We start from the raw sequence: 17939 nt of genomic DNA on the forward strand, positions 1-17939 counted from the left end.
CTATACCATCAAGTAGGACTATTTTCTCTCATGATGACTCTTAATTTCAGAGCTTTTTTTGTTATTCATGCCAATTTTTCATATGAACTTCATAATCAGCTTTTCAAGTTTTATTTAAAAAAATAACTATTGACATTTTTATTGGGATGTTGTAAACTTCTTGGACTTACTTTCAGATTTTCCTAAATATAATACGCTGCTTAAGGCCCTTAGGTCGGATGCAGCCAAGCATGGTGCTTGCAGTGAAACAATGTATTAGGAAGCTGAGTTTTTTGGTTGTGTGTATGGTAATTGAGATTTATTTATTCACTCAGTTAACAATAGATGTTATTTATCCTTTCGATGTTCCTAGTTGTAAGACACGTGTCATCTCTTTCAAAGAAATTAGGAGGGGAAAAATGGATCATTCAAATGTGAAAAACTTCCAGAAGGATGCTACTTCATTGAAAACAACAGCCTCCAAACCTGTCCCCCCCCAACTCCACACCTCCTGCCCTCCCAAAGGAACACTCCTAACAGCCACTGAAATCGCCAGTGTCTCGTGGGCACTGACTTACCCCACTTTGGCTCTAAGTTTCAGATAAATGCTCTGTGTTCTTTACACTCTAGCCCCTTGCTACTCAAAGTGTGGTCCGTGGACCAGCAGCCTTGGCACCACCTTGGAGCTTGTTAGAAATGCATACTCTTGTCTCACCCAGGCCTGCTAGGTCAAGTCTGCATTTTAACAAGATTCTGAGGTAATTCATAAGCACCTTAAGGTTTGAAAAGCAAAAGATCAGCATTTCTCAAAGTGTGGGCCTGATGGCAAAAGTGGCATCATCTGGAACCTTGTAGAAAATTCACATTCTTGGGCCCCACCCCACACCTCCTAAATCAGAAGCCCTTGGGTTTGGTCCAGCAATCTGTTCTAGCAAACCCGCCAGATGATCCTCGCGTGTACGGATGATTGAGAACCATGCTCTAGGTCAGTGGTTGTCTCGGCCAGCTGGGGAGCTCTGACAACTCCCCATGCTTAAAGGGCACCCCTAATAAACTACCTCAGAATCTCAGGGCTTCCGGCCAAGGAGTCAGTGTTCTTAAACCTTTCCAGGTGATTCCAATGTGAAGTCAAAGGTGAAGATCTCTGCTCTGTCTTGAACAATGCTTCTCACACCTGGCTTCACATCAGAATCACCTGAAGGCGTGTTTTTTTTAAAAAAAAAAATACTGATGCTCAAGATCTCATTCAGAGTTGTAAATTGGTCCGGATGAAGCCAAGAATCACTTTTTTTTAAATTTTAGTTTCTCATATCCAGCCAGGATTTCAAACCACTGCTCTAGAAACATCATTTTCCCCCACATAAACTTAAAGTCATACTAAAGAGAATAAGTTTGCAAGTAATGGAAAAGATGCCTTTTCCCATTCCCATATATTTACTGAGTCTGTGATTAAATATAAGTGGAAAGCATAGTACCTGCCCATAAGAGAATATAATGTGTATTGGCAGAAAAGACTACACATTTTATATATAAATAATTATTCTAAAGTAATATATTCTATGCTATTGACTATAATATATTTTTTGAAAGTTGCATATATCATTATATCACTGTCAGGTCAAACTAACTTTTAGCTTTTTTAAAACAAGTAAAGATGAAAGAAAAATATGTTAGAAATGGTTATGAAACAATTTTGAATACAGTTAGCAATCAGCCCTTAGATAGCTGAACCTGGAGAAAGCAATGGACAAGGTCAATGGCCAAAGAATGATTCATGAGCTTAAAGACTGAGCAAGCATAAGATGCTTTAAAGTCTCCTCCTTGGCACAATGAGAACTATGCTATGGAATCACTGACCACTCAACCCAACAGCGCTTAGTAAATTAAGTTATCACTACTAAAATAATTAGCAATTAAGATATCAGCAATTAAAGAACTTATAATAAATATTTTTCCCCTTTTATTATTAGAAATACAACTTTTTGGCCTGACTATATGCCTCTCCGCTTCTCTTGAGAACACATTTGGAAATAATGAGAGATCATCGTCTGGGAGAAATAACCAGCTATAAACGTTGTCACATATATTGGACTGTCACATTTATTTCTGATTTTAAATGAGCAGTCAGAATTCAAAATTTCACATGTTTTATGAAACAAAAAAGCACATCAAACATCTATAACTGGGCCAAATTGTTGAAAACTCTGAATTCAGCTATTTGTTTTCATGATTCAGCTAATACACCACACCCCTCCTGGTCCGGTTGGTTACAGAGGCGAGGGCGTGACCTAAGCTTTAAGACTATAAAAGGGTTTCCTTTTCTTTCTTTAAATTTGAGGATCCAATTGGCTTTATTCAGCGATTCATGCGCAGCAGCCACGGAGCAACCGAAAGGTGCCCCCTCAAAACAAGTCTCTGAACCAAGACAATAGTCACAAAGGTTCACCCCATCGGAAAGCACAGGTTAAAGCAGGTCACGGCGCCCTCGGTGGTGCCAGGTTGGATCTGGACTCTGTCCGAGGGAATCCCCACTTAATGCGACACCTCCCCTTCGTATTTGAAAACGACCCCGCCGTAGGTGACGACGTCAAGCGGGACCCACAAGGGCGGCGGGCACCCGGAGCCGCGCTACCCCGCGCCCAGGGACACGCTGGGGGGGGGGGGGGGCACGGTCTCTATGCGCCCCTCAGGCAGAAGGAAGTTCACTGCTTCAGCCAGAGAAGGACAAGGGTCACATGGCCTCACATGAGGAATCTAACGGACAAAACAGACGCAGAGCCTCGGAGGCGGGGAGCTGAGAGCCTCAGCGGGAGGGGCGGGCGGGAGGAGGGTCGCCAGAGCGCGCGCGCAGCACGCACGGCCACGGCCACGGCCACGGCCACGGCCACGGCCCACAGCGCAGAGAAGGCGGGGGCGCGGGGGGAAGGGGGACATCTTTAATACTTTCAACACTAAAGATAAGTTTTCTTAAAAGTTTACTGGCTTCAGTAGGTTTTAAATCCATCACTGGGATAGAATTTACCTTCAAAACGGTCAGATGAGAATGGGAGGACATTCATTATTATTCTAATTTTACAGACGGAGAGACTAAGGTTTAATAAAGGTCAGTGTAGTGATTATCGAAGGGGGTTAGAAAGGCAAGAGAACCACCTGACTTTTAAATAAATACCCCATGTTGCGCGTGCTCCCCCCAAACCCCGTCGGTTTGCCGGATCCGACCGAGAGCCGCCCCGTAGGAGCCGCTGCTGCTGAGCGTGTCCCGTGGGTCGCCCTGGGCTCCAGCTAACACGGCCGCGACCCCGTGCGACCGCGGGAGCGAAGGCCACGACCCAGGGACCCAGACCTTCGGCCCTGCGCTCCACCTGTTGGGACCCGTGGTCTAAAGCCCCACGCTCCAGCCCTGCCCAGGGGGTGGCGCCGCCCGCCGGCTGAGGGTCCGGGTGCCGGCTCGACGCCCAGCCCTGGCCGGTGCGCTGGGGAGGCAGCCAGTCCAGGTGTCTGTCTGTCTCTCTCCCCCTTCCACTCTGAAAAAAGCAATGGAAAAAAGTATCCTCGAGCGAGGATAACAAAGAAATCCTATGGTTCCTTGACTGACGACGCTTGAGAGATGATAACCGAACTGCACGATTACAGAACCGGACGCCACCCGTGACCTGCGGAGCTCTCAGGACCTGCGGGACAATGCCCTCCGCGCTCCCGGCGGGCGGGGTAGGGCCTGGGCCCGCCGGGCGCCCCCCGCGCACGCGGCCGACTCGGGCTCCGCTCCGGGCGGGCTCCGGGCAACACGTACCTGTTCCGGGCGGGCGTCGTCCCTTTTTCTGCCGTGAAGTTGAAGGTAGGAGTCCGTCTTGGGGGTGGGCAGTCCCAGAGTCCGCTTGTTCTTCTCCACGAAGGACGGCCTGGGCCGCCTCCGCCGCGGCCCGCGGGGCCTGGGCAGCAAGGCCTCCCGGCGCGAGCGGGGCCCGCGGCCGCCGGACCCCGACCCGGCCCCCGACCCGGCCCCCGACCCGGCCCCGGACCCCGGCCCCGACCCCGACCCCCCCGGCCCGGGCCCCGACCCCGACCCCGAGAGCGCGCGGCTGCCGCGGGCCCCGCGCTCGCGCTCGTAGTTGGGGCTGAGGAACTCGCTGCCCAGCAGGGAGGCTTCGCTCCGGGGGCTCGGGGGGCTCGGGGGGCCGCCCCCCGCCGAGGGCTCGGAGGGCGCGGGCTCCGAGGGGCGGGGCGGCGCCTCGGGGGCCAGCAGCTGCCCCTCGCCTCTCTTGGCCCTCCAGTCGGGGTCGTATCGGAGGTCCGAGTATCTGTCCTCTCCGCACTGGTGGCTGCCCAAAGCAGAAAAGAAAGGTCAGGCGCTGAGTCCAGATTGCAGCCCGTCATTTTATTTCATACCAACCTCAGTCTTTCTCGTATAAACGCCCTTCTACTGTCGATATGCTAAAGACACACCCCGGGCTCAGGTCAGGCCTGCGCACTACGCGGAAGGGTACGAAGGCCTTATTCGAGTTTATTAAAGTATGGAATAAACACGGGGCAGTTCGCGCCCAAGTGCCGGGGACAACCGAACCACGCGCGCAACGCGACGCGGGCGGCGGCGGGCGGGAGAGCCGCGCTCGGGCGGGGCGCCCGCCTCCCGCTTCCCTCGCGCACAGGGCGGCGCATCCCGACTGTGACCCTCGGGGGCCCGTCTCAGGCTCCCCCTGCAGGGGCAAAGCGAGGCTTGTCCCAGCCGACCTGCTGCACAGGCTCAGCCTCCTTCCTTCTCAGTGACTTCACTCCTCAGTGCACTTTGTTTGCAGATTTCATGAAACTACTAGAGAGAGACGCCCAAGGTTGGGCACCAGGAGGTGGCTCACCGAAAGCCCGGGTCCTCTCTCTTGGTTGTCAGGGAACCCAGGAGACAGGTCCGGGACAACTTCAAGCTCAGGGCAGCCCTATCTGAACAGCAGGTTAAACGCATGGTCCTGGCTGAGGGGCATGAACTGAGGGGAGTCTATAACCAGAGCCTATGGCCCCAAATAAAGTCTCCTGTTTTCCCTGTGGCAATCTCCATGTGTAAAGCACCTCCTAGTCTTAACCAAGAAAGAAAAAAAACAAAAACGCTGGTAATATGGCGTATTTAACGGCTCCTTTGATCTTCAAAAGCTAAATGGGCGAGATTTTCCTTCCTTGAGTTCAGCAGATGCAATCCTCGAATCAAACAGGAAATGCAAATCAGCCAGGCTTATTACGCTATTTGATATTCCCGTTTACAGAAGACACAGTTTTATGCTGGGCAAACAAACTAATAGTGCCCCTAGTGCTAATTCACTCTTCCTAAGGTGGACCTGGAGTTGATTTGATGTAAAGCAAAAACTAGAGCAAGCACAAACTCCTCTGCCTTCCACTGTGTCATTTTGAATTTTTTAGTTTACATATTAACCTTTTGGGATAGGCTGCTCTTCCTTTGCCATCAGGAAAGAGTTGACATTCTCTTCTAGCAAAATGCCTGAATAAAGCTGGTTCTCGTCCACCAGGAAGCCAGGCACCAAGCTGAGCGACTCACCACTCCCTGCACACCAGTCAGCTGTCCCTGGGCTTCCGCGAGGTTTCCCTGTGATGTCTCCTCAGTGGAACTCACAGTATTTTTTGGCCCTGCCCTTTGCCTGTTCTGAGGGTCACTGGGTATGTATGAAGGGCATGGAGCGGTCTAGCAGGGCACAGCTGGGCTTGGGACTGGACAGACCTGGGTTTAAGGTCTGGGCCTGTCACTATCTGCCTGTGTCAGCTGGCAGACCCACGTCATCTGTGAGCCAGTTTCTCGCATCTGTAAGTAGGGACAAGTTATATTTATTGTTTATTTCTCAGGATTGCTTAAGGATCAAAATGGGGCATTCTGTCTGAATTAATGTTCTGTGTTTATTTCATGTCTCACTGTGGGGACTTTGTCTCCTCACCTAGTTAAGGTGGGCTGTGGGGACTGAGGGCCATCCTTCCTTCCCTCGCCTAGTACTCTGCCCTCTGCTGCAGAAAGAAGAGCCAATAAGTGTTTGTTAAGTAACTGAGCCTCTAAAACTACTCCAGCCAGCACAAATGTAGTATTGGATATTTATTTCTAATTTCAACAGTAGTAAATCAGAATCTAAACGTGCAGGAAAACGTCTTGCATTGGACCAAATGAGGGCACGGTTTTAGGGCTTTCCTTGCACTCAGATACAGGTAAGGGTGGTGTAGGTGGAAGAAAAAGATAAGAGTGCCTCAGTTACAGCTTCCGGTGAACAGAGTATAAAACGCTTTTTAATGAAGGAAGGTGCTGTTTCACCATATCTGTGATGTGTTGAGTGACTTCAACTCTCCTCACTGATTTGCTGGACTCAACAGAATTTAACTTGCCTTGCCCATCTGCTCACCCATTGAGATTCTACAGCTATTTACTGAGTTCTTACTAAGCTAGAGGAACACAGTGATGGACTCAGCCGAGTGGGGGATACAAACAGGAAACAAGCAATTTACAGTAGGAGCGCAAGGGCCCCGACATGGGCCTGGGGCCCTCAGAACTCAGGAGGGGGCACCAGCCCCACCCCAGAGGTCAGGGAAAGCTTTCTGGAGGGAGCGAGGGCTTGGCTGAGGCCCAAGGCTAAGAAGGGCAGGAAATGTGCCAGGCTGGGACAGCATGGGAAGGGAGGGGGAGGGGGAGGGGGGGGAGGGGGGGAGGGGGAGGGGAGGGGAGGGGAGGGGAGGGGAGGGGAGGGGAGGGAAGGGGAGGGGAGGGGAGGGAAGGGAAGGGAAGGGAAGGGAAGGGAAGGGAAGGGAAGGGAAGGGAAGGGAAGGGAAGGGAAGGGAAGGGAAGGGAAGGGAAGGGAAGGGAAGGGAAGGGAAGGGAAGGGAAGGGAAGGGAAGGGAACATGGTCCTTTCCAAGAACAAATTCCTCATAGATAAAATGGGGGGTGGGAGGAGGAAAGGGTGGGGAGCAGGGCTCAGCACTAAGGAGAGCCAAGGTCTTGAAGGGCTTTGTAAAATCTGTGAAGAAGTTTGGCTAAGCTAAGTTCATATGAGAGTTTGAATTTAATTAGCAAAAACAATTTCGTTAGAGAACAAAGACACAGTAATCCAAATACTTTGGGGCAGCGAAAGTGTTGAGTGAAAGGAATTATCTACAGAGGCTATAAGGGTTTTTTGTGGGTCTTTTTGGAAAATGTTAGAACTGTCCTTTGCATGGTTTGAAGCAGGGGTTGGCAACCTTTCAAAGTGACATGTCTCTTGGGGGTCACTGTTCTGCTACTTAGTCCTGGGGTAGGATGTGGGGTGCTGAATTGGGAATATGGCACTGATCACTGCATGCTGACCTGGGAAATGCTAGCGCTTTCCTTACAACAACCTTATGAGGGAGGCACTGTTATTATCCCCACTTAATAGATGAAGAAACTGAGGCTTAGAGAACTCATGTAACTTTCACAGGGTCACAGAGCTAACAAGTGGAGGGTCCAGGATATAGGCCTGGCTCCTGCCCATTAGGTTGCCCTTTATCACGCAGCTATTCCCCATGGGTGGGAGTGAAGCGCACGCTGTCAAAGGGCCTGCCTTATGCGAGTTAGTGAATTGATCAGTCACTCAGCTAGTCAACAAGTATGCACTGAGCAGCTCCCCCAGGAACTAGGCACTGGAGAGAGAGTGACAGGCAAGCAAAACAGAAGCAGGCTAAGGGAAGACAGGCTTTTTATACCAACTGTAACAAGTAACACATTAGGGACATAAAGAGATACAGAGTGTTATGGGTATTTAAGTGAGGACACACCCTTGTTTTTCACTGAAAATGTGATAACTTCTTACCTCCAGATTCACTTGCTAGGAGATATCACAGTCCATTCCACCTCTACTGTTCTGTGATACTATGATAAACTCACAGAGGACTCGATAACCAAGGAATGTCTACTATTAAAAAGATTAGTCTTCAGTGGTTGAGGGAAATGGATTCCTGACATCTATCTCTGCAGTCATTCTAAAAAACGGGCACTCAGATCGGTCATTGTATTTGTCACACCAGCTGACGGTGGCATAACATCTACAGTCGTGGTTCTAGACCCTCCTCAGTCCCATGAAATCTCCATGTGCTTTGCTTCTCTCAATAATAATCTGGAGTGTCTGGGTTCTGAGAAACGGTTTAGCAGAGTGTCTAAGGATGAGGGTCCTGGAATCCGACCGCCTGTCCTCAATTCCTGGTGCTGCCAGTTCCTGTGGAAGCCTGGGCAGGTTATTAACTTCCCTGTGCCTCAACCTCCTCACAACAAAATGGTGTGAATAACAGCAGCTACCCTGTGGTGTGGCTGAGGCATTAAGCAAATTTATATATATAGGGTGTCGCCAAAAATGTATTCAGACACTTGGAGTCATTCTAAAGGCAGTGTTTTTAAAATACATTTCATTTTCAAAATTGAGCTCTCAGCTGTTATAGTGTGTGTACATTTTGGGAGACACCCTGTATATATATACATGCTTAGAACTAACGTCCTGGACACAGTAGCATCCAGGGCAAGCTCTGAAAGCACGTCGCTGAGCTCTCTCGCTGGCCTGGGCCTGCTGTGTGTTACATTCGGTTGCCATGACACAATGTTGTGTACTGTGCTTCCTCACGGGGTTCTTCTCTCCCCAGAGCTTAACTTATTTCCAAGGTACAAAGTTGTCTTGTGATGCACTAAGTGGCACCTTAGTGGCCTGAAAAATTAACACATCTTTAAAAATCCAATTTTTTACCGTGACTTAGGCATCACGGAGAATCTGTTTGAACTGTGAACAGGAAATGGGATTAAGAAATGTCAGTGTTTCCACATGATGAACTGTCTAAAGAACTGCTGAAAAACGGTGCGCAGGATAAACCTGGGAGAATTAAGTTACGTTAGACCTTCAGAAACAGCTGTAATTTCTAGCCTCAAGCAAATGTCCATTCGGAAATGCCCATAGAAGCAACGTCATACACTACAGGGAAGACTGATGCTTTAAGTGGAACCTAGAAAATGCAGAGGGTTTTGACACAAATCAGACAACATGAATAGCTTTGGCTAAGAAAAATTGTTTGAAAAGATACTCTAATAATGTGTGTATATATATATATATATATATATATATATACACACACACACACACACACACACACACACACACAAGATAGAACCTGAAAAGAGATTAATTACACTGCACCATTAAAAGAGATTAATTACATTGCACCATTTATACCTATAATGACTACCTTAAAACATACCCTCTTCCCTTTCTAGGTGGAGATCACATGTTGAAACAAATGGGAGGTTATGTTTTGCCAAATCATGAGCATGGAAAGCTTTAATACTTTACAGAAACAAATCTGATGGTGAAACAGAACACGATCCTGAAGAACCCCATTGTTCGGAGCTTGTGTGCCAAGAAGCTCCATTGTATTTGTGTCCAGGTCAACACACTGGGACAAAGTGAGCTGAAGTGCCCTCCACCGGTGATCATCCCCACACAGCCTTTCCCTCTTCCCTCCCATCTGACGGAGACCGTGCAGCACAGTGAGTACAAACTCCTTTGTTACTGCTCGGACTGCAGATGCCAGGTCTCCTCTTCAGATGGCAGGGTTAGAAATGGATGCAGGGAGGAGGGGAGGGTGGTCTCGTATGCACAGGCCATGATATTTGCTGGCTTTAATGGACCATATTTCATTACTGACTGTGGCAACTTCAAACAAAATAAATTAAAATCTCCATTTAATGAAGAGCCTCATATTCAGTATAGTATTCAATCAAAAAATTACTAAAATTAGAGCATATTTCTAGTACAATTAACATCCTTTGCACACATAATAAAATATTCAATAACTGGCCACTTTGCCTGTTGAGGAGGTGAATAAAAGCATTGCTATTAATCATTTAGCAGTTATTTATTTGCTACTTTATTTTAAGTAGCCGGTTAAATTGAAATTGCACATGTTATTATTGATTTAGGTTTAATTTAATCCTTTTAAACAGAACAATTATTGCCAATTTATATGCCATTAAATCTTTCATGCATATGAACAGCAAATTCAATTTGTATTTAAGTATAAAGTTTTTAATGCCTCTTTAAGAACTATAAAATTGACAATTGTTCCCAAGGATTTCGGAACTGGATGCTCATCTTAATCTTTTATCAACAGCTTTTAAGTAAATAAAATGAAAAAAACAAACCCAAAAACCCAAAGGATTAAAAAATCACTTTTGCAAGTATGAAATAAAATCGTTCCTCAAATACACTGGGATGCTTTGGGAAGGTTATTTACAACCCAGGAAAATCATTTAATGCAGGTATGTATTCTGCCAAAAAAAAAAATGAACATTTTAATAGAAAAAAGGTGGTTTAATGAACTGAAGGCGAAAGATTGTCTATGGAAACACGCTAAACGAAAGGAGCTGGATTGTTATCTAGTGAAATTTATTTACAGCAAATATATAATTTGGATAATTCCAACTAAAGTCCTTTGTTTTCTTTCACAACAAATTTATGGCTGCAGAATAACCAGATATTTGCCCAAAATTATTAGACTTGTTAGTAACAGTCTTGATCAAGGACAATCTGGGAGTTAAATAAAAATAAACGGTCTAAGGAGGGCATGTTAGTGATTGCAGTGGTAAAAGTTGGAGTACCTCACTCCTACTGTTCTCTTTTGTGAAACAAAGGCTGTGCCTTACCCAAGGAATTTCTGTATGATACAGCCTTTAACAACTCAGTGCCTCTCACTCAGGGAGAGTCTCCAAGGCTCCTACTGGATAAGGGAGGAATTTCATTCCCTAGAAATAAGGGCGAAGATCGGGGACCCAGATTTATAAAATTTCCAGGTGTTACACTTTCTCTAGGTACAATTTCTTGTATTTTAAAGGACAGATATTAACAACACTGGAGTTTCAAGGCAGCTGTGATGTCATGGGAAAAACATATGGGTCTTGACATATATGGTCCTAGTCCAGATTTGCCACTGACCAAGCTGTGTGGACTTGGGTGAGTCTTGGCACCACTCTCGGCCTCAGGCTCCTCTCCCGTATAATAAGGGGATGGGCTGAGCTTTAAGAGCCTCAGCAGCTCTAAAAATCCACTATTAGTAACTGGGCTGGGCCCAGCATGGGAAACTCAGCAATCTATAGTCAATGGTAGGAAAAGCATTTATTTTAAAGTCAACACATTAAAAATTATAGTTATTAAAGCCTTCTATATTTTCAAACTTACACAGAGTGGAAATAAATGACAACAGTAACGGTCATGAATTAAACTCTCCTTTTAGGACCTTGGCAACAATCTTCTTAATCCTCTTGAACTCATAAGCTTACAGATGATATAAATTTAAATTCCGCTTGGTAGGGTTTCAAAACCACTATTTATTTACTTATTTTCACATAGTAATGCATCCCTGTTTTGAAATAAGCTAGAAAGGAACAGGCTGTTCTCTGGGGCAATATACCCAGGAGGTGCCCAGGCTGTGGCGCTTCTGGCGGGGACTCTGCCTTTAACAGACACAGCTCATGCCCTTGCACACCTTGGGTCCCATCCCTGACTGCTCATCCGTTCCGATGGCACCATGCCTGCTCAGAGGAGTGCACCAGGACTCAACTACTGCAGAACTTGTAAGCAAATAAATGAACGTAAAACAGAAATGACTAATACCTATAACAGAAACTCATGTCTCTGATGTAACTATTCCCATGTGGTCTGAAATAAATAACTAAAATGCTGGTAGCAATCCCTCCAATACTGTGTGACACCCCTAGAGTACAGTGTAATGCATGTGAAGAGGTTAGCCATCCCATCTATCTTAAAGACAATGGAAATCAACACAGAAGAATATTGCTAGAAACCAAAAGAAATGAAAGTTGACCCCTGGAAACTCTCAAATGTCCCTAATAATACTAGAATATCAGACCTAGCCTCAAGTGTTGTCTTTACGCTCCCAAACAATACCAAAAAAATCTCTACACCTATAAGAAAAAGTAATCTATCCCCAGCTTCAATATTCCAATGTGCTGTACAATACAGTCCAGGGTATCTGAGGGGTAATAAAAATGCTGAGTTTTCAGCGGTTGAGCATCGACGTATGATCCAAGAGATCGCAGTTCAATTCTGGGTCAGGGCACCTGCCAGGTTTTGGGCTCGATCCCCAGCAGGGCGCGTGCAGGGGGCAGCCAATCCATGAATCATCATTGATGTTTCACTCTCTCCCCCTCTCCCTTCCTCTCTTTGAAATCACTAAAAATATTTTTTTAAATGCTGGGTTTTGGTTCTTACCCACTATCCATTTTGGTTGTCTAGGACTATTATATAAGACCTAGAAATCATCATTCAGTACTTCACTTAATTCTTGTATTACTTATTTTTAAAATATATATATCTTTATTGATTTCAGAGAGAAGAAGGGAGAGGAAGAGAGAGATAGAAACATCAATGATGAGAGAGTCATGGATCGGCTGCCTCCTGCACGTCCCGAACTAGGGATCGAGCCTGCAACCTGGGCATGTGCCCTGACTGGGAATCAAACCGCAATCTCCTGGATCACAGGTCAATGCTCAACCTCTGAGCCACGCCAGCCGGGCTGATTCTTGTATTACTAATCTGAAACAATATATACAGAAGCATTTGAGAGAAAAAATTATATACCACCACAAGACAATAAGAATGCAGTTATTATTATTGAGTCCCTTTCTTACTTTCCGATAATTCTGGGTATTCAGTCTAATTTATAACTCCTCATGGTGCCTATCTCCAGCCCAGTGACTTCTGGCACAAGGTGTTTATTAGACAGAATGTGGGGTCTTCTGTGAAGGCTACAGTCCCCAGGCGATACCAGTAAGCCACTCGCGGGCCTCAGTGAACGGAAGTGTTTCTGTTTCCCAGGAGAGGTGTGACGAATATAGGTACCATGACCCTGCTGCCCTACATAAAATACAGGTAATGTTCATTTATTCTGAGGGCACTGAATCCTTTAAATATTTGTATGACTTTAATAAAATTTATAATTTCACATGCATCTGTACTCTGGTCTCAGTTTAGTCCACATTAAAATTGTTATATCTTTAATATTTGTTAGATAGTAAAATTGAATCTTTTATCAGATCAGCCTTTGATCACCTATGTAGAAATTTATAATTAGAGGCTCAGGCTCTGCCACTTGGTAGCTATGGGCACTTACACAACTCTCGAACCCTCAGTTCCTTATCTGTAAAATGGGGATCATAACACCTAAGAGGCTCCTCTAGGGTAAATGAGATAGTACGTATAAAGCAAATAGCTCTACAAATGGTAGCTAATTATACCGAAGTATTCTTGTAAACAAGGCTATACACATATATAAGCACATATACTGAGTACTGTACTGCTGCTCTCTGATGTTTTTTAAACACGTAAGTTTTCAGAAGACCCCAGGACTAAGCAGGTTCTTTCTAACGCTTTAGGAATTACACTGATCTCTTTCTCCACAAGCGCCGGGGGCCGTGAGACGGGTTCTGGAGCGGGGCTTAAGGGTTACCAGGAGAAGACCCTCTCCCCACTCTTGATTCATTTGCCGCAGTCAATGCAGCTCCAATTTCCATTAAGAAAAGTGTTTTCTCTAATCCATTTACACTGAACTGCGGCCTGACTTTGGTGAGATACAAGGAGTAATTGCTTTGAGGAGGTCCTAGTAACATCAAAACACACGATGGGGCTCAAGTGATCTGTCAGGCAGCTTTTAAAAAGGTTGTTTATAAAAGCAAGAAGAAAAAGAAGCTCCTTAGTTTTAAGGCAAGACTTTGACTAATTTAAACTACCACTCCCAGAATGCCACCTCCAGTACAAAATGAAAGCATACTTGAATTTTATATTGAGAGTCTGATATCAATTTGTCTACTTCACAGCTCATAAACTCCCAGATTTTTGCAACAACAGCTTCCCAAGACTTGAGTGAGGCAAGTGTTTAGTTATCTAACTAAACACTCACATGAATAATATTTTTGAGGCATTATTTGGCTAAATGCTTTAATTCTGTTTCCCTTTGTAGTGGAGAACTGTCCTCCTAATGTTCAAAGTATAACCCATTCTAACTCTGGGATTATCATCTATAATTAAACATCTCTAAGGCAAATCAATCTAAGGAAAATAGTATTATTTAAGGGTCTCTGAATCAGAAGACCAAGGCCCTAACCATAATTTTAATTTTTGTAAGTATTATTCTTGCTTTTGAAACATACTGAGTGGTATTTACATTGTCCTTGGGTAAAGAGCAAGGTTAAAGTTGGGTCCCTGAGCACTGACTCCAAGAAGAAAAAAACAACCCTGGGCAAGTGAGGTCCCCTAATGGATCCTTCCCTTGGCTTCCTCACCTTGAAAGTACAGACGAGTTTACCTCTCTGTGCGAGAGATCTTTCCTTTCTGATGCCCCCATTTCTGTAAATGAAACCACTACCATTGATCACGTGGGAGACCATGACTCCCTTAGATTCGAGCTATAAGGAAAGCACGGCCTGGGAGGTGGGAGAGGGCACAGAGGGGATAAATGGTGATGGGAAAATGAAATAAAGAAAAACATGGCTTAGAGCTCAGGGTCGGACACTCACTAGAGGTAAGAAATGGGTAAAATGTAACATTTAAGCCTCATGTACACTGGGATCATTACAGTGTCCACCTACCAGAGCTGCCACAGGGTTAAGTGAGGTAACACGCCAAGTGCTGAGCACAGGAGGGGCTCGTGATGAGCACTCTAACCGTTAGCTGCTGTTATGAGAATGTCGGAGTAATCGGGCTCCTCTTGTTCCTTCAGTCGTCACGTCTAATCTGTCACGGAGCCCTGTCAATTCTTCCATTTTATGTACATATTTCTCCACTACCTATAAATTACCCATGACAGAAAAAAATAGAAGACTGCTAAGAACAACATGTATTGGCTCTCTCTGAGGAGGAAAACTGGGCGATGGATTTGAGAAGCCGAACAAGAAAACTTTCTCTGTAACTTTTTATGTCTTTAAAAAATACATCTGAAACAATACAGTAATAGGGTTATAGGCATTTTTCTCGGTACTGTTCTATAGGTTAGAATTTTGTCAAAATTTAAAAAATAACCAGTATCAATAGCAAAAAACAAATATCCCCTCACAGCAACTTGATGTTAGACAAGCTACTCCATCTCTGTTAGCTTCATTTTCCTTATCTGTAAAAATGGGGATATGAACGCAGGATCACAATGGAGAAATTACAGATGGGCCTATCAAGAGAGATACTGTTACTGTTATGGTTGCCTTTCTTGTTGGATTTTACCATCTGGTGGTCTCTTTGTCCCTCGTGTGTTTATCTTCTAATTCAGCATGTGCCAGCTTGCAGAGCAATGCTCCTGAAACGCTGCGTTATCTCACCGCTCCCCAAGACCCTGCGCCCTCTCCCCCTGGCAGAGCCACCAACCCCTCAGATGGGGCTGGCTGGCTAAAGCCTTCCTGAACCCTTCTTTTGCCCTTAGCACTGTGGCTGCACCTTAGTGACAGCATATATCACTTGTACTGTACTTTGGGAAACATTAAAAAGCATATGAGCATGATTCAACTCGATATTCCCAGTGAAAGGCAGAAGGATGGAAAGAAGGAAGAAAAAGACTCAGGACCAGGCTCAAATTCTGTCTTTCAAAAGAGCCCTTGCTGTGACTATGTTCCTGGACGTGTCATTTGAGTTTTGTGTTCGGGGCCCTGTCGTTCGCATGAGCTGTTTTCACTCCACGATGGCCCCCAAGTCAGGCCCCTGCTCAGTCCACTTTCCCTGGACCAAGGAAAGATCCTCTGCGATCAAGCAGGGTCCCTTATCATGCCACACACGTCACTCTAATTCTGTTCCCTTTTTCCAAATCTACCTTGTCTCCAAAACCCTACCTGCCCAAGCTCTAGGACTTCCAATAAACTTTCCTCAATATATTTTACCCCTAATTTTAAAAAATCTAACACATATATAAACAGCCAGTCCCTGTTCTCAGTACTTTATGCATTTTATTACACATATATATTAATTTGTTTAGTGTCATGATAACTCTGTAAGGTAACCGTTATTATTATCCCACTGTTACTGATGAAGAAACTGAGGCACAGAGAGATTATGTGCTAGTAAGGGGATTGTGAACAATGGTCTGTTTGACTCTATGCACGGCCCCGCCACACTAAACCTCCTCCTAATCAATACCTTTGACCTTCTACACTCTATCATATCACTTACATTTTCATTAAAACGGAGTAATGTTGCATGATTTTAATTTTTCTTACAGTTTTTGGTAACGCATAGCATGAAGTTAGTGCTCCATCAATACTGATTATTAGAAATTGAATCTTTATATGATTATAGGGGTCCTGGGAGGTATATACCCCCTGGATGTGCTTTACTGACATTTATAGCAATCCTGGGAGCTAGGGAGGCTGGTTTATTTAACAGGTGAGAAAAAGTGAGATGCAAATTATACACTAAACAGCAGTGCCTGGACCGAATCTAGACCGCCTGACTCCACGTTATGGCACTTTTCTATACCAGCCTTTCTGGATTTCTCCAAGGTGAGGTCATAGTGGAGACACTTGGAATATGGACAGGAAATAAGGAGCATAAGAAAAGCAAATGCCTTTATTAAAACCTCTCCTTGTCTTTTGCACAGATTTTTAAAAAATTTTTTGGGAGAGAGATGGGTTGGTTGGTCCATTTATTAATGCATTCATTGGTTGCTTCTTATAAGTGCCCTGATTGGGGATCGAATCTGCAACCTGGCATATTGGGACTACGCCCTAACCAACTGTGCTACCTGGACAGGGCTCCCTGTCTTTCGCATATTTTTTAATAATAAAAAAAGAATGTGGCCCAAAGCCTGGCCCCCATCTCTCACACTGCAGAGTGCTCACCGTGAGAGCCTGTCCTCGCTCTCACTTGGGGCCCCAGTGATTATTTAACAATACATTTCAGAAAGCACTGCTGTCTGACATAAGCCAGCTGCTTACCGGTTGACGGCACCACTGTGCCGGGCACGGCGGCTGTCCTTGCCGGCCGCCCGAGCTGCTCTCCGGCTTGCTTCCTCCTCCGTCTCGCTCAGGCTGTCCTGCGGAGAGCTCTCCTCTAAGCTGTCAGGCTCCATACTGCCCTGCAGCGGGTCTTCAGAGTCAGACTGGGACTTAGCCTCTTGAGTGAGGCTCTCTGAATCAGCTTCCAGGGAGTCTTTTGAAATCAGATGTAAGTCTTCTTTCTTAAAAGGTGATTCTGTGGACTGGACCTTTAACTTGGCATGATAGACAGGAGATTGAATAGAGAGCTTGGGAATTAATTTACTCATCTTGAAAAAATACAAAAATTAACAGGATACTCTTGTTGATAGAAGCAGTTGGCTGAATATTTAAAGTTGTGGTTCACAAAAGCATTACCTAAAAAAATTATATTTATGTTACTGAAATCTCTTCAATTCTAATGTTAATAAAAAATGTAAATGAGGACCAGAATTTTGTTATATCACCTGCAGGCTTTTGTGTGCACCCTTCTGTGTGTGTGAGGAAGGTCTATTGCAACATTATTGTGTTTTTCAATCCAGGAACACATCTGATGAAGAGCTTCTAACCAGCTGAGAAATCAGGGCGGCCCCAAGGAGGAAATCAAATGGCTGTGTGGAAGCACATCCCTTCTCTAGCTTCCAGGGGCCTGCGCAGACAAGTCCGAACAAGCCAAGTGGTAACTATGGACAGGACTTTGGTGGCCTTGTTTCAAATACCCAGGGCACTGAGACAAATATGCCCTTGTTCAGTTGTCCTAATGGACAGAGAAAAGCAGGTCATGGTCTACCTTGTGGAAAGTACAGGAGGTAGAGAGGGAAAGAGTGTGGGCTGAGCAGTCAGAACTGTAAGGAGGGGAGCTGTATGCTACTGGGCCGTATCCGCCGCCTTCTCCGTCCGGAAGACTTCGATATACAGGCTGCTACTAGATAGGAATGTGTAATCTGGGGTGGGTCATTACA

The 17939-nt window shown here is 45.4% G+C and overlaps 1 protein-coding gene across 1 annotated transcript in view; it reads right to left on the reverse strand.

Annotated features, from left to right (window-relative positions):
* Nucleotides 1-17267, reverse strand: part of JHY (junctional cadherin complex regulator) — a 79486-nt gene extending 62219 nt beyond the window's left edge. The window contains exons 1-2 of the mRNA XM_087828762.1: nt 16939-17267; nt 3770-4298 (exon numbers count right to left, since the gene is read on the reverse strand). Of these exons, the coding sequence (XP_087684888.1) occupies nt 3770-4298; nt 16939-17267 (858 nt within the window). The remainder of the gene's footprint in view (nt 1-3769; nt 4299-16938) is intronic.
* Between the last annotated feature and the right edge of the window lie 672 nt (nt 17268-17939).

The sequence above is a fragment of the Miniopterus natalensis genome, chromosome 20 (assembly GCF_054644295.1).
Source record: "Miniopterus natalensis isolate mMinNat1 chromosome 20, mMinNat1.hap1, whole genome shotgun sequence".
Classification (NCBI taxonomy): domain Eukaryota; kingdom Metazoa; phylum Chordata; class Mammalia; order Chiroptera; family Miniopteridae; genus Miniopterus; species Miniopterus natalensis.